The 22,274-nt window shown below is 40.5% G+C and overlaps 1 protein-coding gene across 1 annotated transcript in view; it reads right to left on the bottom strand.

Annotated features, from left to right (window-relative positions):
• Positions 1 to 22,274, bottom strand: part of ABCA2 (ATP binding cassette subfamily A member 2) — a gene marked incomplete in the record, with an annotated part of 2,505,641 nt that overhangs the window by 565,533 nt on the left and 1,917,834 nt on the right. The window contains 2 exon segments of the mRNA XM_044058216.1: positions 957 to 1,279; positions 4,577 to 4,679. Of these exon segments, the coding sequence (XP_043914151.1) occupies positions 957 to 1,279; positions 4,577 to 4,679 (426 nt within the window).

The raw sequence follows: 22,274 nt of genomic DNA, 5'->3' as shown, positions 1-22,274 counted from the left end.
CTTTGTCTTGTATCTCTCTCTAAGTGTCCTTGTACTGGAATATTGTCATTCTTTGTGTCCTGTATATTTTCAGGATTTTGAGTTTTCAGGATTTTGGGTTCCGGATTGTGAAGTGCAGGATTCTGAAGTGAAACCATATATATATATATATATATATATATATATATATATATATATGTGCATGTGTGTGTATCTCTATCTAGTTATCTGTATTTCTTTCTCTCTCTCTCTCTCTCTCTCTATATATATATATAAATATATATACGTGTATATATATATATGTAGGGAGAGAGAGAGATTTATAGACAGAGATAGATACGGATATCTATTATTTATCTAGCTTTCTATCTCTCTACAGATGTATGCATATATCTATAGACAGAAGCCCTTAACACAGGGTAAACTATGTTCCTAAATGTGGTCAAATATCTACTCATACCTTATATCTTCTTACTCTCCCTTCTTCACTCAATTCTCTCCCCTGTCTTTCTCTCTAAACATACCGCAAGCCTGCTTTTCCCCCACTTTGTATTGCAATTCCTGTTTGTATTAAACTAACTTACCATCAATTTCTCTAACTATCAAATCACTGTCATATAACTTGTATCTAGTCTTAACCAATGTTTTCATATTATGTTTAATTTGGTATAATCATTTAAATTGTATTTGTTTTTTGTATCAGTTTTAAAGACTGTAAAATTATTATTCTTAAAATGTTTTATAATACTTTGGAGATTTTCTCCCCAAGCCTCTGTTGAAAATGGGCTCCTACTCAGTCGGACTTTTCTGGTAATCAAATGTCAGTCAGTAAATAAATAAGTATATATGCACACATTACTGTATGTGTACTTGTTAGCAGTCAGCAGATTTTTTTAGTTTTTTTTTTTTATTTACTTTGTGTGAGAGAAGAGGCTTGCCACATACACTAATGAAGGCACAAAAGTTAATTTCTTTACCTCGAACAAATACTGGTGTTGAGTTCCAAGAGCGCAGTAAATCCTCATCCATAGAGATGGGAAAATCTGATGGGGCGGGTGAAGGAGGTGGTGGTACAAAGTTGGAAAGTGGGAGGCCCTGGGTGAATGAATCCAAGCACATAGCATCAAAATATTTAGAAGCAAGCATTTTAGATTCATTTGTGTTGAGATTAACTGTCTGTGTCAGCTGATCGAGCGTGCTGTTGAATGGAGTCTTCAAGACACAGGTAGCTCCAACACCAGATGGCAAGTGAAATGTATTAGCAAGTTGCTGAGGACTGGCATCTGGTGATAACCTCATCCTGGAAGGAAAGGAAATATGTCAGTTTTAAATATTAAAATGTGTAAATAGCTTTTGTAATGTAAGCAAATATTAGTCTGAGATGTTATTAACACCTCTGAAATGTATTCCCATGATGTTTTTTTCTAGCATATAGAAAAGTCTGCTGTGTTTTAATGAACTGTTCATTATAAGTAAGACATGAAATAGTGCACATCAACATTTGGTGAACAGAAATAAAAATCAAGAGACTACCAGTTCAAATCTCACCTTAGCCACATTCTGTGCGAGTTCCAAAATAGCTGGATTCCTATTCATTCCACTCTTCTCATGTGACAGTAAAGTTAATTTCTTATTTATTTTTCATTAATCATGTCATAATGTTACCAATAAACCATAGCCAGTACTATCCAACTTTCTGTGACCAGCTAACAACTAAAGCAACCACAATGCTTATAAAACAGGCCTAGTCCTGGCTGTTCGTAAACAGAAAGGATATGAAAACACAGGGCAGTCAGCAAACATCTGGCTAAGATATAGACATAGAGATATAGAGATAAAGACAATATATTGCCTATATCTGGATAAGATACAGACAATAAGCTTGAAGATGAGACTCTTTTACTGAGGTTTGTATTCAAGAAAGTACAGGGCAGGACTTGTAAAGGAGCCAGTATTTATCAGCCAAATAGGCAGACATACACACACACCTACATACATAGTGATGCATACACAATCACACGTGTGCGCACCTAAGTATACACACACACACACACACACACACACACACACACACACACACACACACACACACACACACACACACAATGAAACACACTTGTGTATATGCACATATCTGTACATGTACAGTAAATCCAAGGAGACACTGGAGGAAGGACATATCTAAAAGCACAAGTTTATTTTCACAAGTCCAAAGCAAGAGCCCATTTGGCTTTATAGTGGCAAAAAAAACCCACAGGACCTTGGGTTTTTAAAATGCACATGCCCCTTTCTAGGACATAAGATGTCTTAACAACAGAAGTGCAAGGTTGTAGGCCATTTCAGGACCACCATCCAACTCTACAAGCAGGTACTTCCTCAACTAAGTCCACAGATTAGCCCAGATTTGGTTCACACATCAGACTTCCATGATGGAGGCAGCAGTGTAAGTTGCTAAAGAGGAGTGTCTCAGGCTGGGAACTGTTAAAACAGGTAAAGCTGGCAACTACTGTTAATTAATTGTGAGGTTTGATGCTACAAGTGCTTATGATCATCAAAAAGCCAACCAAAAAAGCAAAATGTAGGACTGGTAGAAAATAAAGGAAGGTTTTGTTTCTAGTGTTTCTAGAAGTGGGCTGGAGATGGCAGCTACAGGAGGTGAAGCATCAGTCTCACTGGATACCCAAACTGACAAAACGCGTTCAGACAGCTTTAAAATACGTGCTTTCTTATCAGAATATATAGAATGAAATAAAAGAAGACTTCAAGAGATGGAAGATGTGCTTATCAAACACTTGGATGAACTAATAATAGTGCACAGCCTTGAGAAAGGGTTGCAGGAAAAAGTACTAGAACAGCAGCTAAAATATGAACAAATGGCACAAAAATTGGTTGAATTGGAAGACATCTTGGAGAGATAATCTGAGCATTACTGTAATGCAGAGAATTTCTGAGAAAATATCTTAGTTCGTGGACTGGTTTGGATACTTCGGATATTAAAATAGAAAGGGCACACCAAGTAACTATTCCAACCCCTAAAACTAGGAATCAGTTTAGATCTACTGCTGTTAAGTTGCAAACCATTTTTGGAAGAAAGGAACTGCACTGACTTCATGTGGACAATGACTTATTGTTTCAGACTCCATTGAAAAGGAATGTTTTCATTCTTCAGTAAGGCTGTAAATTGAATTTCTGCTTTAAGCTGCTGCATTTTATCCACTGGAACTAAAAACATATACTGATTCTAGTGATTATAGATAGACAATGGAAAAATTAATTAGAAGAAACAAAGACAAGAGTTGGGAAACAATGGTAGTGGTGAGGGATCTAGTAGCAGTTCTCCAACAACCACTGAAAACAGGATATCAGATGTTTCAAACTCATCCATATAACACTTTCCTGTGTCTCAGAGGAAAATGCAAAAAAAAAAGTAATGCAAGACCATTCTAAAGGACTGAGATAGTCACTGAAAAAATACTACATTATCAACCTCGACTAAAGACAGCAGCAGCTGAAATTTTTTTTTACAGGTATAAAAGATCATTCATGCCTGCATCTTCTGAAATTCCTTAGTGCCAAGGTTAAATAAATATGTTTCTAAATATCACAGAGAATAAATGTTAAACCTAAATCTTTAGTTACAAGTTAAAGGATGCTATGTGGGGAGAGCGAGAAATGCTGACTATTGTAGTATTTAATGTCTCTTTGTTTGTTTTAGTGATTATGCTTAGCAGCCATGTAACTGTCATTACCATGACTCAGAAAATGACAGCACACCACAATGATGAAAAGCAGAGCCTGGAAAATGCAGGAGAGCTAGAAACCGAGTAGGCCATAATCTGCCCATGGTGACCTCTTATGGAACGTACTTTAGCTTGATGCCCAGCATGTCATTGCTTATTCAGTCAAGCCCCACAGACTGCATGAGCAACCCATCTAGAATTGTTTTATTCTGGGGCAACGCTGCCCACAACTCTCCAGCAAAGGACTGCAGTGCTTCACCTCCCAACCAATATAACTGATTCTAAGGTTTCTACCCTTCAAGGAAAGTTGTATTAGTTGCAGTACAAAACTCGCTGATACAGTGAATGTCAAGGTAAATGAAATCCTGACTTGTAATCCAAAGATCCTGGATTACATTAATTACTCACATCAGTAAGTAATTCTTACTCAGATACACTTATGATTCATGCACTGGTACATATCCAGTCCAGTGACCAGTACCAGAAGTTTAGACCCCATTATTCACCAACATTTTTCATTCACTTCTTATTTCTTAGCCAAGTGGGAACATTTCTGGAAAAGGAACCACACCAAAACTGTAGCAACACAGCAGACAAAAATAATGAGGCTACATATCCATAAATACAAGCATATCCTATACATACAAACCATTAAGAAGATCTAACAAGCCTTATTCTAACTACAAAAAACAGAACAGCAAGATCAGTAATACAGATGAAATTTAACTGGTATGAAAGCAAAAATTATAAAACAATAAAAGTATATCCTTCCTGCTTCCTAAGCACATCATTAGGTAATAATAGCATTCCAACCCCAACAGGGGTCACTTCAAATCAAAGCTTAAATGGCCACTTACCGATATTCCTTCATCTCCTCATTGGCATATGGGATAAAATTACCTCTTGGCTGAGTGTAGTTATGATACTGTGATGGGGAGAGGGTTAGTGGAGGCAAATCACCTGCAACAAAGATGAAGAAAAAAGGTTGTTTCTTCGCATGCGAAAGACAGTCAATGTAGAGACCTGATTTTTCTTGTTATACTTTAGCATATATTTGCAAAGGCTTTCAATAAATGTAACTCCTTTTACCTATTCCCAAGTTTAAGCTGCACTTGAATATTTACATGTGCGACTGCTCATGTAGATGCACAGATATAAAAACGTTTGATGTACCAGAGGAAAGAAAAAACTGGTATACAAGTAATGCATTAACCTCTCATTTACATAGTTCTACTACTTGGCAGAACATCCCATAATTTCCAAATGCAGCTAGAATAGAAGTGTACATATTCCAGTATGGCTGGGGTAACTCTAGCTCTAAAAGGCAGTAAAAGGGTAGCCCCACTGAGTGGATATGAGGGAGCACACAACAAAGGACAAAATCAGCATAGCTTACTTTTCAAGTCAGAATGGCTTTGGAATACAGGCTCTTTCTTTTGATCAACCAGCAAGAGATAAACGATAATATCATTGATGGGTAAATGGTTGGCAGAAGATGATGGCCACAGCACTACCCCTTTAATGGCCCTGTTAAGACAGACAATTAAGTTTGTGCTTCAGCCTTATAAAGGACATGGAGCATGTGAAATAATGTGAGAGAAATAGATAAGGTAATCTCCTGAATCTCTGTGAGTTTAAAATAGCACTAATGAATTAAATATACAGAGGAATAATTGTCTGTCCTCATTTTATTTGTTTTTTTTTTTTTTGCATTACACGTAAACTGGGTAAACCCACTAAACCGAAGTGCCTATTTTCAGAGGTAACACAGGAGGAATTTCTAGTTAAGGGACCAGTTAAAATTTATACAGTTGACAAATTTAGACTGAGGAAATCAAACCAAGGACTACAAGATGAAGTTTATTAGCAGCTGACAACCATAATCCTCTACAACAAATTGCCAGAACATTACATTTTATTCTAGCTGTTTAATACAGAGGATTATTTAAAGTCTAGGACATAATGAGGAAAGACGAGTTGTATTAAAGGGCATACTGGAAAGATTAATGGGGTGGTTCTACCTTAAGTACAAACGGTAAAATCTCTAAATGTTAGAATATGCTTTAAGAATTATGAAAGGGCAAAAAGAAAGAAATATCAGCTGAAAACTTTAGTAAAACAGCTTCAGTTCTGTAAACTTTCGTATCTGCATTAATTTGTTGCCTAAAATGTAGCTGTGCAAAAAGGGCCAATACAGGAGACCTTGTTACAACTATTGGAGGCAGGCAGTGTGACAGTTCCCAACAACACATTCATTGTTTATTGTCAGTAGTAATTATACACTTTTAAAGTTTCTAGAACACATATGCTGTTATTTTAAACAGAAAAGTGAAGGCAAGAGTTTCTTCAAGTCTTAGGCTAGTCTGTGGACTTCTAGTTGTGTAGGTAAACAGCAGATCTATGGTGCTCTGTCTGGTGAACGAGTTAAAATGTACTTAAAAGGTTGTTCCCAGTGAAACAGAATCCTGTGATTGTGTATAGTTTGCAGTAAGGATCATGAATTACTGTCTGGATTCTAGCCACACCTCTCACCCCCTTAGCACAAAAAATCTGGACAAAGCCAAAACATAATGGGGGGCAAAGTCGCAAAATAGGGACACATTTTAAAATATTCATCATCATCTTTCGGCTGTTCCCATTAGGGGTCGCCACAGCAGATCATCTGTTTCCATTTCTTCCTGTCCTCTGCATCTTGCTCTGTCACACCAACCACCTGCATGTCCTCTCTCACCACATCCATAAACCTTATCTTAGGCCTTCCTCTTTTCCTGTTACCTGGTAACTTCATCCTTAGCATCTTTTTCCCAATATACTCAGCATCCCACCTCAGCACGTCCAAACCAACGTAATCTTGCTTCTCTGGCTTTGTCTCCAAATCTTCCAACCTGGGCTGACCCTCTAATATACTTATTCCTAATCCTGTCCACCCTCGTCACACTCTGTGCAAATCTTAGCATCTTTAACTCTGCCACATCCAGCTCTAACTCCTGCTTTTTTGTCAATGCCACTGTCTCCAACCCATATAACATAGCTGGTCTCACTACCCTCTTGTAGACCTTGCCTTTCACTCTTACTGGTACTCGTCTGTCACTAATCACTCCTGACACTCTTCTCCACCCACTCCACCCACTCCACATCCATCCTGACTGTACTCTCTTCTTCACCTCTCTTCCACACTCACCTTTACTCTGAACTATTGATCCCAAGTATTTCAACTAATCCACCTTCACCACCTCTACTCCTTGCATCCTCACCATTCCTCTAGCCTCTCTCTCATTCACACACATATATTCTGTCTTAGTCCTGCTGACTTTCACTCCTCTTCTCTCTAGAGCATATCTCCATCATTTTAAATATTGCTTTCATAAACTTAGAAAGTTGTTAGAATAAAAGGTAATGTGTTATCATGAATTTTCTGAAGGACATGAAGTCTGAAACTCAAGTCATTAATTAGTGAATTCACTTCTCACTAATTTGACACAAAAATCCAGAAAACCACACATTTTATGAGGAACAGACCAAAAATAACGGGCAAAAATCTGGACATTCTGTAAAAATCTGAACTGTTGCAAAGTATTATTCCAGCAGAAAAGGCAGTAAACAGAATAATTAGAATGCTTTACTTTACACAGAGCACACCTTTTTCTATTACTATATCTCGGCATTTTTTTTTACTTTTCTTTCTTTTTTTTAAGAAAAAGAGAAAACGGAAGACCTCAAACAAACGAGGGAGACGGCGCAGACAAGAATAACATGATAATCAGGTATGGTCTACAAAGCTAGAGAAACTTACCTCATTGTCCTTTTATTTTGTCTGTCTTGGCACTCCCAAATGTTAAAATCTCCCGGGTTCTTTTTTTTTTTCTTTCCAATAAAAAAATAAATACATTAATAAATAAAAGCATCTGAGATCTTCCTTTCTCCATTGCTACCTTTACACAGCACTGATGCAGTGGGAACACGCGTGAGCAGTACATCAAAAAAAGCCCCAGGATACGGAAAAACATGGAAGGGCACCACGGAGGCATTATACAAAGACATTATTTAAGAAAAGTAAGTATTTTGCTTTCTTAAATAATGTCAATGTGTAATAGCAATAACCGACTCCGTGATGTGGTATATTGAAATTCACTCACGTTTGGCTTTTTTAAATCACTCGAGCTTCACCCTCATGATTAAACCATGTCAGCCATGGGTAAATCTTCAATACAGAGGTGAAGAAGAGAGGTTTTGTGCACTGAGCAGCATCGGGCAGCGCCGCCTAAACAGGTTTAAAGTATTCCAGGCTCCACAAAGTCTGCGCTTCACTTTTTCCCTTAGAACTGTTCAAACTCTCAAAGTAATCACTCTATTCTCTTTCTAAAGCCCTGCACTTGCTCAGCACTTATAAGGAAACACTAACTAACTAAAGCACTACACCCTCCTTGATTTCTCATAAGTATTAGACTCCCGATTGGTCCTTCCTGATCAAGTGAAAAATCAGTTCCCTTCCATCAGTAAAAAAAACAGTTCCCTATACTAATCTGGTATGTCCAAGGGTCAGTTTCAAGGTTAGTCTCCAGTCCAGCTGGTGAATCTGGGAATTTTGAGGCAATGTTACAATTGCCTTATGTACACAGACAACCCTCTCCTCCTTCCAACAAACTCTAATACATGTGAGAGATGCAGTTACACAGCCAAACTGGAGGCAGAGCTCTCTCAACCCAAGACTGACACAGTCAGTCAGGAGGAAAAGGTAACCACCCACACCACAAATCCAGTCTCACACAGACCTATTGCATCTGCATACCCAACACATAAACACACAAAAACATACTCAGAGGCTCTAAATAAAAATCTGCCTAAACAGCAAAGACCTCCTAAGCAGATATCCAAGCAACAGCCACTCCTCAACAATACCCACGAATCACATATCTCACAAAATCAGTGTGCCTCACAGTCACAGCCCATAAGGACAAACAACACACCAAATACACTTGTTATAGGGGACTCTATTGTCCAGCACACTGACGTCCCATTCACCAGACTGAACAAGGAGAAGGTCACTGTAAGCTGCCTGTCAGGTGCCAGGATCCGCCACATAATGCAAGCACTTAGGTCACTCCAAAGCAAGTACAAGTATGACTCCGTCATTGTCCATGCTGGTGTGAATGACCTGAGATGTACCTCCCTGGGCTACATGAAAAGAGACATAGAGGAGCTCTCTGACCATGTAGCCCAGGCTGGTATGTCCCTGACCTTGAGTAGCATCTTGCCCTCACCAAGAATGATGCCACAGTATAAAGACAAAATGATCAGTTTCAACAATTGGCTAAAGTATTGGTGTCATTCAAAGGAGATCCAGTGTCTGTCAGCCTGGGATGACATGCTCGACAAGCCACATTGCTTTGCTAGGGACGGCTTGCACCTGTCACCCTTAGGCTTTCGTATACTGGCCAAGATTCTTGCCACCCCCATAGTGCCTTTTTTAGGCAAGGTTCAAAGGACAAACCCACCTCCATAGACAACCCAAAGATAAAAAAACTAAAGGTAATGCTACTCAATGCCAGAAGTCTAAACCTCAAGATGCACGCACTCGAGACTCTCCTCAGTATGGAGAAAATCGATGTCTGTGCAGTAACAAAAACCTGGTTCAAGACTCCTGAGAGCACCCCAGCACTACCAGGTTATAACTCATACCATGTGTTTCGCCCCAAAACTCGGACCGAAGCACAAAAGGAGGGGGAGTATCTATATTCATCAAAGATACCTACACCTCCAGGTTAGTGGCACTGCACGAAGCATCGAAAACCATCCATGTGCAACTAACAGCAGGCAAAACTGCCTTTCAGTTTGTAGCCTGCTACAGAACACCCTCCCTATTACAGGAACCCCACTTGGCATTCCTGAGAACACTGGAGAATATGAAGGTCTTTCCAAACACTATGTTATTGGGTGACTTCAACTACACAAACATTGATTGGGAAAACTACTCAAGCCCAAACACCCTCGCCCAACGGTTCCTTGAATTTATAAACTCTAACGCAATGGAACAACTGGTCACCACTCCCACAAGAGGGAACAACATATTGGACCTGGTCATCACCAACATGGGGACTCTATGTTCCACACCAGAGGTAAACCCCTCATTGGTAAGATCAGACCATAAACAAATTTCCCTGGACAACCATATCCCGTCCCCACCCCCAGCCAAGGAAATCACTGTAAAGAATTTCTCCAAAGCCAACTTTGCACTTCTCAAGACTGAGGTGGACTCCTTCAAAGCCCCTGGGCCAGAGGATAATACAGTACAATCCGCAGACAGAGGATAATACAGTACAATCAGCAGAATCCTTTACAAATGCATTCTATGAGCACCTGTAGGAATGCATAGATCGTGCTATCCCAAATAAAACCAAGACTCACTCCTCCAAAAACAGGAGACCGGTCTGGTGGACCCCAGCCATAAATAAGCTATACAACAGAAGGAGGAAGCTACTACATGACAGAGCAAAATCCCAAAAAGGAAACATCTCTGATCAGTATTAGCAAGAAACTTCGATCCCTCATAAAATCATCAAAGGCCAGTTTCGAAAGAAAAATTGCCCTAGACACTAAAGATAATCACAAGGCCTTCTTTAGTTATGTCAGAAACATGGGTGGAAACTCCCAGATATGCTCTGAATTGTTGCATAACGGTACAAAATATAGCGAACCTACAGACATAGCCAACATCCTGGCAGACAGATTCAGCGCAAACTTCTCCCCCCCTTCCCCCCCAAAGGAGCAAGTGCCTATCCCAACTGAATGTAACCTCCCTGACATGACAGATGCACAGGTGAAAGCTGCCCTCTCCAAAGCAAAAAACACAGCATTTATGGGACCGGACGGTGTCCCAGGCTGCGTCTTACATGAGCTCCAAGAAGAACTGAACCCTCATATTAAGTCACTGTTCAAACTTAGCCTTACTACAGGATATGTACCCAAAGAATGGCGTACAGCTACAGTGGTCCCACTCCACAAAGGTGATGCCACAACGGACCCCAGAAACTATCGCCCCATAAGCCTGACTAGTCTGGTCTGTAAAGCTATGGAGCATATTATCATGGAACTCATAAACAAAGACATTGGGAGCCTCCAGACACTGGACCCTACCCAATTCGGCTTTGTTAAAGGCAGATCTTGCCTCTTAAACCTAGTTGATTTCTTTGAAACAGTTACCAAAGCCATAGATGAGGGCAAGGTAGTCCACACAGCCTACCTGGACCTCGCAAAAGCCTTTGACACAATACCCCACTTGGGCATCATAAATAAGCTTACCAGCTTAAATATCAACCCCTATATCACAAGATGGGTTGCAAACTGGCTCAGAGATAGAACCCACATGGTCAGAATCACAGGTGCCATGTCCGAATCCAAACCAGTTACAAGTGGCATCCCACAGGGCTCAGTTCTGGGACCTCTCTTGTTCGGTATATACTTCTCTGAGGTTCAGGCTAACACAGGGGGATTATGGCTGACAAAGTTTGCAGATGACTGCAAACTGGGGGTCATTATCGAATCTCCAGCTGTCACTAGCATCCTCCAAAAGGGTCTCACAGAGATGGATGCTTGGTGCCAGAGCCACGGCCTCAAGCTAAATGCTAAAAAGTGCATAGTCATCCCCTTTGGGAAAAACAAGGTGCCCACAAATTACCACATAGGTGGTAATCCATTAAGTACAGAAGAAGTAATTAGAGATTTGGGGACCAACATAGATAGTAATCTCTCCTTTGATAATCACGTTGCCAAAGTGGTTAGAAAGACCTTCTATATACCCCACCTTATCACGAAAGGGTTCGCATCTAGATCAAGAGAGGTCATTGTGCCCCTCTACTCATCACTCATCAGGCCTATAATTGAATACAATGCCCCTTTTGGGATGTACCTTACCCGACACCTGCAGCAACTTGAGAGACCCCAAAAGTATCTCACCAAGAGGATCATGGGCTATATACAGATGTCCTATGCAGCTCGACTAAAGAAACTCCAGCTCTACTCAGTTGCTTACCGCCTACTCAGAGGCGATCTATGCCTGACGTACAAAGCCATGTCAAACCCAGAATTAATGGACATGCTCCACCTCAAAAAATCCAAGTCCCTTAGAGCTACACACTCCGGGGACCTAAACCTCAGCACAAAAATAAATAGGACATGCTGGAGGGACAGATTCATTTCCCAAAGGCTCCCCTCACTCTGGAATAGAATCCCAATTCATGTTAGACATAGCCCCTCGCTGACCCTCTTCAAGAGAAATTTGGACGCGTGGATGGGAAATCGCAAATTCACCCCTGGGATCTCTCCTGTGTCCCTGCTAGACAGAGGCACAGTAAACTAATCTTAAAAGGGTACCTTCTGTGACCTACTTTACAGAGGCACAGTAGGCTAATCTAATAGGGAGGCGGAAGCCAAATACACTCTGGCTAGGCTTATAAATGCCCTAGGGCAGATAGCCTAGTATCTACCTATGAACCTATACCACACCAGCATCATTGGGTATTGTTTAAATACATAGCAAAATTCTCCTCAAGCACCTTTTTAATCTCTTTCAGTTTTAAGCCAGATGGTAAACATTATGTTTAATGTTAAACCTTTTCCTAGCAGAAAAATAGTAGGCCGTTTCATTGCATTTTTAATTTGATCTCCTCTAAAAATAGCACTGTCTATCTTTAAACTGATATGATCATGTCATATAATTGAATTATTGTCACATTAAAGAAATGTATATTTTGAATTTGTAATACAATGTATAAATTGCACTGTTGCCTGATTTACATATGTTCTGTTTAGCAGGGTAAAAGCTTCTTATATTTGGTTGTATGCCTCTTTTCACTTACTGTCCACAGTAATTTATAACAGTTTATTATATACTACTTAATAAGGAGTTTGAACATCTGTAAAGCAATGGAAAATGTTAAATTTAAACATTTGTTAATTTCTAAATAAAGATGGCAATTTAGTTTTGGGTAGTAGTATTGCCAGTTAAATTCATGGATTTTTCATTAATGCTATAATACTGATTACTTTTTAGTCTTCATTTTAGTAAGAAGTGATAAGTGAGTATTTTTTACAGTAATTTAGGGTGTGATTTATACAAATAGCTTGGTAGACCTGCTTACTGTTTTTAAAGCATGGTATTTGTTTTTATTTTACTTACAAAATATGACTTTTAGATATTTTTATAAGTTTATTTTTTATGCCATCGTTCAGTTTGAATAGAAATATTTTAAGTTTAACTTTTACTTCTGATTTTCAGTATTCAGTGTTATTATGCCAAGCAGAAAATGTATTCCCTACTTGACCAGAGACTGCTCCAGGAAATGCAAGTGTGTTAACCGAACTCTGGTACAAAGATTCAGACTTGTATAAAATTGTAGTCCCTGTAAGGTGTCTATGAATTAATAATGTTTACTTCAAACTACAGGAAGTGTAAATCTTGCTTAAATTAGATTATTCTAATTTAGACTAATCACTTAATCTCATGGCCGAGGGACTATCAATCCAATTTCTATTACAATTTATATCAATTGCATCTCTCTTGTTTTTGCTAGTTTTTATCTCCCCTATTTAGCTAAAGTGCAACAGATGGTACATAAGTATGATTACTGGATAGCTACAGGTGTTGTTAATAAGAATTGGTTACATCTACATACCAAAACATTGGACCAAATATCTATACAGTGTGGAACTTCAACAATCTGTAAATAATGCAACTTGTTACTGGAATACAGGCTACTGTTCTCTTATTAACTACTTTTTTCCTGTACTGATGATGGTATGATAAAGTATGGGGTTTTGTTAAATGTTATTAATTATCTTCCTATTTTGTCAGAGATCAAATAAAAAAAGACAATGGACTTTAGACAGAATGTATTTATTCACTCTTCACTGTTTATGCTAATAATATCACTTTTTATGTGCAGGAAAAAAACACAGAGTCAACTTCTACACTATAGAATTGTTTGATAATGTTCAAGGCTGGGCTGTGAGTAATTACTTAAAAAATATATATATATAAGTAAAATGACTCTATGGTGCAGGGGCATAAATTCCTTACTGTGCCTCAAATGACCGATGTTTGGGTGCTGGATGTTGAGATGGTTTGGTCGGTGTCATCAGACCCATCCTTGGGGGAGGAAAGCAGCTTGGCTTGTTGCAATAAACTATGCATGAGCCTGGAAGTTCAATGCTGCATAACTGGTAAGGTATTTAGTCTGGACATTGTGTACACTTTGAAGCATGCATGCAGCTTCTGTGCATGTTTAGAAGCATACATGCACCTGCTGCACATGTGTGGAAGCAGACATGCACCTTCTGTGCATGTTTGGAAACATGCACTCACCTTTTGCACATCTGTGGAAGCAGGCATGCACCTTCTGTGCATGTTTGGAAGCATGCATGCACCTTCTGCATATTTGGAAGCATGCATACAAGTGCTGTGAATGTTTGGAGGCATGCATGCATGCATGCAGCTTCTCTGTATGTTTGGAAGCATGCATGCACGGACCCTCTGAGGGCTGTGATTAAGAAGCTGGCAAGGATACTGTGAGGGGGCAAGAGTCAGGGCACACTTCTTGTCAGCAGTATAATGCTATACCAGCATCATCAATCTCACTGGCCCTTGAAGTGGGGTTGAGATGCAGAAGCAGGATAAGGTGGCCTTGTAGACACTGTAAATGAGGATAGGAGCTGGTGGCAACTGATGTCTGTGGTGAGAACAAAACACAAAAATTAAAGTAAGAAAAACACACTGCAGTTTTTTCTCCAAGGATTCTCTAAATCACAACCTGATTAGTCATGATATAGTGTCTGCTGAATGGTTCCATCATATTTCTTTACTTGGACTAATAATCAATTCTATTAAAAGGGCCAGATTCAGAAAACCTTCCTGCATTTCAGTAAGAGAATTTGTGCAATGAGTGGACATGCACAAGGGTGTGCTTGAATCAGAAACACACATTGCCAATGGGGAAGGCTAAGTATTATGGTTGAGTGTAACACATGGTGATGGCCGTATAATGACATGGTAATAAACTGCATTATTAAAAGAAGCAACTCAGGGTATGCAAATGAGGTAAAACAACATTGCAGAGTAACCCATAAGTGTATAAAGGTCACACAATGAGGCTCCGAACTTGGGTGAATGTTCAATGCTCAGGCTAAGGGAATTGTGAAAGAAAATTAGGAAATGCAGCAGCATTAGTAAATGTGTATCTGTAAGAGATTCCTATTGTTGCTTTGCCTGATGTGCATAATATTACGCACAGAAGCGCTGGATCATCTGACTGCAGTTAAGATTTCATGGACTCCATGACATCACCTCTACAGACCAGTACTGTGAGGACAGGAACAGCATGCAAGAAACTGGATATGCATCCGTCTTTTTTGCAGCCCTGTCAAAGTTGTGGAGTACCTATCCCAATAGACAGTAAGGTGTGTGTAGCTTTATGAATATTACCTACAGGGACCTTTCAGTGACCCACAGAAGACACAGTGGAGGTATGTCAGGCATCTGCCTTGAGAATAAATTCATCAGTTTCGCAATGCCATGCTTCAGCATATGGGGATATCATATGTGGTTCCCACGTACCACAGAAGAGACAGACAACACTAGAAGGGATTGCTATAATGTAGCCCATTTACCTGAGGTACAGGGGTCACAGACTGTACCCACATTGAAATAAAAACCCACCTGTTGCACTGGAAAGGAGGGATGCGAACCATAAAGGGCATCACTCCATCAACTGCCAGGCAGTCTGTAATGAACAGGTTAATATCTATAATGTATCTGCAGACCACCCAGACAATTATCACAACTCCTTCATGTGGCATACCTATGATCTGTACCAATGATTTGCAAGGGGATGACTTTCCCAGGGGCATCTAGTTGGTAATGCCTTCTATGCTGTGGAACCCTGACTCATGACACCCAAAAGAAATCCACAAAATGAAACAGATCAGGGATACAAATGTGCCCTGTCACAAACAAAGAACATCACTAAGTGATACTTGGGCAGATTAAGTCATGCTTTCACTGTCTAAATTCATCTAGTAATGCCCTGAAGAAAGACCCTGGCATGTGTGCAAAGGCATGTCAGTGTGTACAATGTTAGGTAATATCATACTTAAGGGGTAGTTACAGCAAGGTGGGCAAATACAGCAGTCCCTGGCACATCAAGCAATGGAGGCTCAGTGAGATGAGGAATAAGTGGAGGAGCCAGCATCAGGAAATGGTCATGCCAGATAGGCAGGTACAGTATGCCGTGGCAGCAGAAAAAAGATAATGGCTTGCAGAGAGCTTCTGAACATATAGACAAGAGTAAAGCAGACATTCTACAGTAAAAATTATGTATGGAAAACCAACACCAGGCTGTACTTACCCATGTACAAGCGGACTATAGTGTGAATCAGACATAGGCAACCGAAGTAACAATGTACAAAGGGCAGGGCACAGCTATCATTTGCACAGGTAGGAAAAGGACCACATGTGTGGATGTCTTTCACAAGGAAATGTGTGAGTGCTGAGAATTATTAAAGTGCTGTTGTGTCTAATGCCTTTCAGTGTGTGTGTGTGTGTGTGTGTGTGTGTGTGTGTGTGTGTGTGTGTGTGTGTGTGTGTGAGTGTATGTGTGTGTGTGTGTGCGTGAGTGTGTGTGTGTGTGTTCACTTAATATAAAATGCTTTAAGAAAGGCCAATGTCAGTGGAAGTTTGTGTGTGTGATATCATGGGGGCTGTGGTGCTGGGATAAAGCCTCAGAAGGAGTTGCAGCACTGCAGTTTGATGCACTGGAGAGTTCCAGTGAATGCATAGCAGAGATCAGAGCATCCCATGCATATACCTGCCCATGAGAGATGGCTGTAGCAGGAGTTGCACTGTTTATACAGTGACTGTGCATGGCTAGATGCTGGTGTGTTGCATGACTGTGAGCAATGTTTGCTAGGAGACGTGCCACTACTGTGACTGCCACAACCAGGGGGATGCTCTCTCCTGGGTGTAGATGCCTCCACAACATATCTAGCAGTGGAAGTGCTATAGCACCCTGGGAGAGTGATCTATGCTGTCCATGCCCATGATGGATAACATTTGTGGAGGTAGTGGTGAAACGGCTATGTGGACAACACCTCACCCCCTGACAGGTGAGCTTGAGTGGGCACATTCCAGTATGTGACTGAGTCTGTCAAAACAATCCACATATGGGATATTCACTCATGTAGTTCATCTGGCACACCGTACATCATCCTCACTATCTCTGTCATGGCTGTGAGGGTGGTGGTACTAGCCTGTGTCTCACCAGTGGCACTGCACATATGCTGGATTGTAGCCACTGACACACCAGCCTTAGGTGGTGTACAGCAACTATGTCTCCAGTAAGTACTATTATCCAACCCCCTGTGTGTAGAACTCTACCCCTGGCTGTTAGGGACCGATTCTGACATGTGTCTACTGGGAGTTCCATACTTCTATGACTGCTGCTGTCCCCACTAATCTGCCCTCCCTATGTAGTGTGTCTCCTGGGTATCCATATGCATAGAAGATGTTTATGGTTTGTACTGGGAATGCAATGGTTACATTCCCTGTGTCCAACATACACTTTGTACTCCCTGATTGTGCCACCTCACCTCACCGTTACTGTCAGAGGTCGCAAATCCTCCAGTATTAGCCAATGAATAAGAAGCACTTGTGAGTACAGAAAAGTACAATATCCTATGTATGGCCCAGCACCAGAAGTAAACATTAAAAATACAAATATTAACATTAAAATAGTAAATATTTTAATCACATACCCTGTGCAGATGGTCATCAGACAGCATTAATAATTTGGAGAGTGACTAAGGGATTCAGAGAATTTACAGGCGGTCTTTCACAGAAACAGGTTATCTCCAGTAGACTGTCTTTTTGGCAGCTCATGTTCTGCCCCAATATTCAGCATTGCATTGTGAAACCATATGGAGGTATTGCCACCTCCTCTGTCAGAGGCCAGACACTCCTCCTCCTCTATGAGAAGTGGTTCAGTCTAAGACAGAGCACCTGCTGACCTGCCTTCCTGTACCAGGTACTCAGCAGCAAGTGTTATGTGAGTCATGGCCCTACAGCACATCACCTTATAACTAGTCATGGCCACCAACCACATAAATGTCTGCACCACTTCTTGCCAAGCATGGTCCAGGTAGGCCTGACCACCAGCATCTAGGCCAAGAGCCATCGTCCATAGAGATTGAGAGGCTAGAATAGCACCTTATTCTCTGCAATGGAGAACTTTGGCTAAGGTTTTCAACAGAGCTTGCAGTGTGTTTCTGCTTCCCCGTTATTTTTACACATTGCTCTATAGATATGGAAAGTAATGGAATTAACATCCTTGTTTGTGAGTGGCCCTTCAAAATCCTTATACCTCTGTCTACCCCTTGGTCATATAGTATGCTGTTTGTGTGCCTGACAGTTGTATGCCTCCATCCACACTCTTTAAATAAAGTCAGACACATAAGTTTACTGATCAAATGACCGCAAATTTAAATACCTATAACACTGCAAATGACCAAGGTCACGAGACTGTTTCCTCTCAGGATTAAAAGATTTTTATAAATTGCATATATATGCAATGTTAAAAGAAATGTTTTCACTGAAAGTGGTATCTGGAAAGTGTTGAGCTGTGCCCTGAGTTTGTGTTGATAGTTATGTCTGTGGTCGTTATGCTTAACAATCCTTCCAGCTCAACTGCCTCACTCTTACAGTTCTCCTTCTCAACACACTTTCCCAAAACACTTACAAGTAGTGACAAACTTATTTTAGATTATATCAACAAGTACAATTGCAGTTAAAAGCAGCCATCCTTGACAAAATGAAGCACTTAATTGTACAAGCACAGGTTTACTTTTCCTGAACAATTATTCTCAGGTATACATGTTGTGGTTTGAGAAATAGCTCCTCTACATCATCTTCCACTGCACGATGGTTCTCTCTGCTCACCCTTGTGCTTATATCATGCAGATTCATCTGGCTGGGTTTGATGACTGTGGTAATTGGGGCTCAACTTATCATTGTTTCTGAATTGTTCAATTTATGTGATGGAAAAAAAACTGCTAAGCATTGCTTTAATGTCTTTGATTCCATACACATGCCTGGACCCCTGCAAGTAGCACTGCACATGCATGGCCCATGGCCCATGACCCATGACCCATGCCATGTCTCTAGGGGATCTGTACTACCCAATATAATCTCACAGAAATGGAGTCACTGTAGTGCCTGTTCTTAATGGTTTAAATAAGGCTGCAGGACTGCTATGTTTCACAACTTAAAGTGTATTATAAATCAAAACAATAATACAGTACCTACATTAGCCTATCCTGCCATCTGCCATGCAAATGAGGTGCTTGTTGCTGCCTGTCAGTGTGCAGCAGACAGTACATGCAAACACTATTGGGTTCATATTTTCTACTATATTTTCCTGTGATTCTTCAAGATGGGATATCATGGCTGGAGAAGAGGGTAATTCTTCTTTTTATAGCACAGAGGTGGTATGTGAAGGAAACAAAAGTCTTTCTCCATCTCCTCTATAATGATTACTGCCAGAGGCTCCTGTAGGCAGGCCATGAAGGGACTTGGAATAAAACTGAAGCAAGGAGTAGTTTAACCTGTGCTGTCATCCTCCACACGAGGGAACACTGCCATCAGCATTATAGTCCCATAAGGTGATGACATCCTGACATTGGAAGAATGGGAAGCTGCAGTTAGATGGTAGGTACGTCACACATACCATAAGCAGAAATTATGTTAGCTCCACACACAGCCTATTAGTGCATGCCATCCACTGGCTACTTCTCTTTCCACAGCCCTTGACGTGACTGCAGAGAATAAGCAGCTGCACAGGAGGAGGACAGAGCACCTGAGAGAACAATGGGGTGGGTACACCTGCTTCAGAAGGTACAGTTATTAATAATAAAGGCAGTATATATGCATTCATACAGTATGGCTTTTGTACATCTCTGTCACTTCTGTGATAGCTTCCACAGCTCAAAGGTAGCAGTATGACTGCTTGATGTTGTAAGAGTGTGTGTGTGTGTCTGTGTCTGTGTGTGTGCACGCGCATGTGTGTGTGTGTGTGTGTGTGTGTGTGTGTGTGTGTGTGTGTGTGTGTGTGTGTGTGTGTCTACATCCTGCCATGTACTTGGATAAGTGGCTTCATATATTCAGGATGTGCTCTCACATTGTGATGATGTCAGTAGGTTCAGGTCCCCCTCTCATGTGTGTTCTGATATAATTTTTACATTGAAATGTCTGATTCACTTAAGTAACTACAAGATTAGATGTGAAAAATATGTATGAGCTACATCATTTTTTATTGGTGTTAGAGACACTCATATTCTTGTGGGGCAATGTATCCCTTGAGCAGCACTTTTTTCACTGTACATGTACATTTGTTTTAGACACACTATTACAGTAGGTTAGACCACATAACCCAGTTGTATTGAATAAGGAGGTCAACATGTTGATTTATTTATTTTATTTATTTGTTTATTTTATTTTACATGGTTGATTTTCAAAGAATCCCTTAGGAAATACCTAAAAATGCAGTGGCTTTGTCCCTATACAAACCCTGACTAACCCCCACTCAAACATAATTCATAAATGAGAACCTTGTTACAAGAATAAAACTCTGACTCTCTAACTGTTTAAAACTCTGTGCATCACCCACCTACTGGAAAGACTTAAAGTTAACACTACACCATGTATGACAACCACCTTAATATATGTGTTTTCCTTTTTCAGATGAAATCTTTAACTATTTCTTTCTCAGCTTCTTGCTTCCAACCTTTGCTGTGTGTATGTGAGAAAAACATGTACTTGTGTGTACATATTGTTAAACAAATCTCAGTTTTGTGATAACTCACTGTAATGATTTTACTGTATTTACATTTGTTTTTGTACATTTGGAGCTTTTCTCTCTGGGCCTCCACTGAAAATGGACCTGTATCCAGTCGGACTTTCCCAGTTAACAAATGTAAAATAAATAAATAAATAACACATTTGTTGACTGGGCTAGTCTAACTGGATATATGTCCATTTTCAGTAGAGGGCCGAGGAGAAAAGCTCCACTACAGATAATAGTAAAGTACAGTTGTGTACCTACCATAAATGTAGATGTTGGAGTGTATTCGCTGTTGCAGTCATTACACTTGGGTTATCCTGCTGGCAGGCTACCCGCAGTCGGCCTGAATTCCAAAGTCCTCGTCCGGTGTTGGTTGCTGTCTTCTCTTCCCTGACGTCAGTGCGCCAGGGGTATAAAAGATGCAGCCAACACCATTTTCTTCAGTTTTTCTTGCCCCAGATATCAGGTGACCCCAAAAGGGTAGGCTAAAAATTCTGCTCATAAAAAAGCATGCACTAACATAAACATTACCTTCATTTACAAGCAAATACACCACATAGGTTGTATAGAATAGAGAAGTACAGATAAGTCCCAGCAATGAAAGGGGGATGGAGGGAGGGTAACCTGGACTGCAACAGTGAATACACTCGAACATCTACATTTATGGTAGGTACACAACTGTACTATGTTCATCGTGTTTCACTGTTGCAGTCATTACACTTGGGTTGAATCCCAAAGCTGAGATTGGGTGGCTGGGCCTAGATAGAATTAGGAGTGGCTATGAGGTCCTGCAGAACTGCAGTGACAAAGCCTGCTCTGGATTTAGAGTAAAGAGGTAAGTGGTAGTGCTTTGTAAAAGTGTGCACTAAAGTCCAAGTTGCAGCCTCCAGAATGTCCTTGGTTGGTACTCCTCTGAGGAAGGCTTCTTAAGTGGCTGCTGCTCTGGTTGAATGTGGCCTAATGCCCTTAGGCACTGATCTGCCATGTTGTGAATAGCAGAAATGAGTGCAGTGGCCTATCCATTTTGAAATAGTCTGCTTTGAAATAGCTTTTCCTTGCGATCCTGCAGCATATGCCACTAAGAGTTGCTCAGTCTTTCTGAAGGCTTTACTTTTGTCCAAGTAGAAGCGTAGCTGTCTGTGTATGTCCAAAGAATGCAGAAGTCTCTCCCCCTTATTTTGTGGGTTTGGATAAAAGGTAGGAAAATGAATGGTTTGGTTAAGAGCCACACTGGACACTACCTTAGGCATAAATGTTGGGTTTGTCCTTAGAGAGACCCTGTCCGGATGGAAAATAATAAAAGGTTCCACAGCCATTAGTGCCTGTAACTCTGAGACTCTTCTTGCTGAGGTTATTGCTAGGAGCAGAGCTGTTTTCCATGATAAGTATTTTATCTCAGCTGTATTGACTGGCTCAAAAGGAGGCAGTGTGAGCTTTTCCAAGACAAAATTGAGGTCCCATGCAGGTGTTGGAGTCTCCTTGGAGGTCTTATGTTTTTGGCCCCTCTGAGGTACTGCCTTAGCAGTGGGTGTGAAAAAATAGGTGGATCTGTATTGTAATGAGCTGAAATGGCAGAGGCATGGATCTTAATTGATGAGAAGGATAGGCCTTTCTCCAGCATCTCAGTTAGGTATTGTAAAATCTGAGGAATATTTGGTACAAGCGCGTCCAT

The sequence above is a fragment of the Protopterus annectens genome, chromosome 16.part0 (assembly GCF_019279795.1).
Source record: "Protopterus annectens isolate FY-2018-M chromosome 16.part0, PAN1.0, whole genome shotgun sequence".
NCBI lineage: Eukaryota > Metazoa > Chordata > Ceratodontiformes > Protopteridae > Protopterus > Protopterus annectens.
Note: the sequence above shows the minus strand (reverse complement) of the source record. Positions and strands in the feature narration are given on the sequence as shown.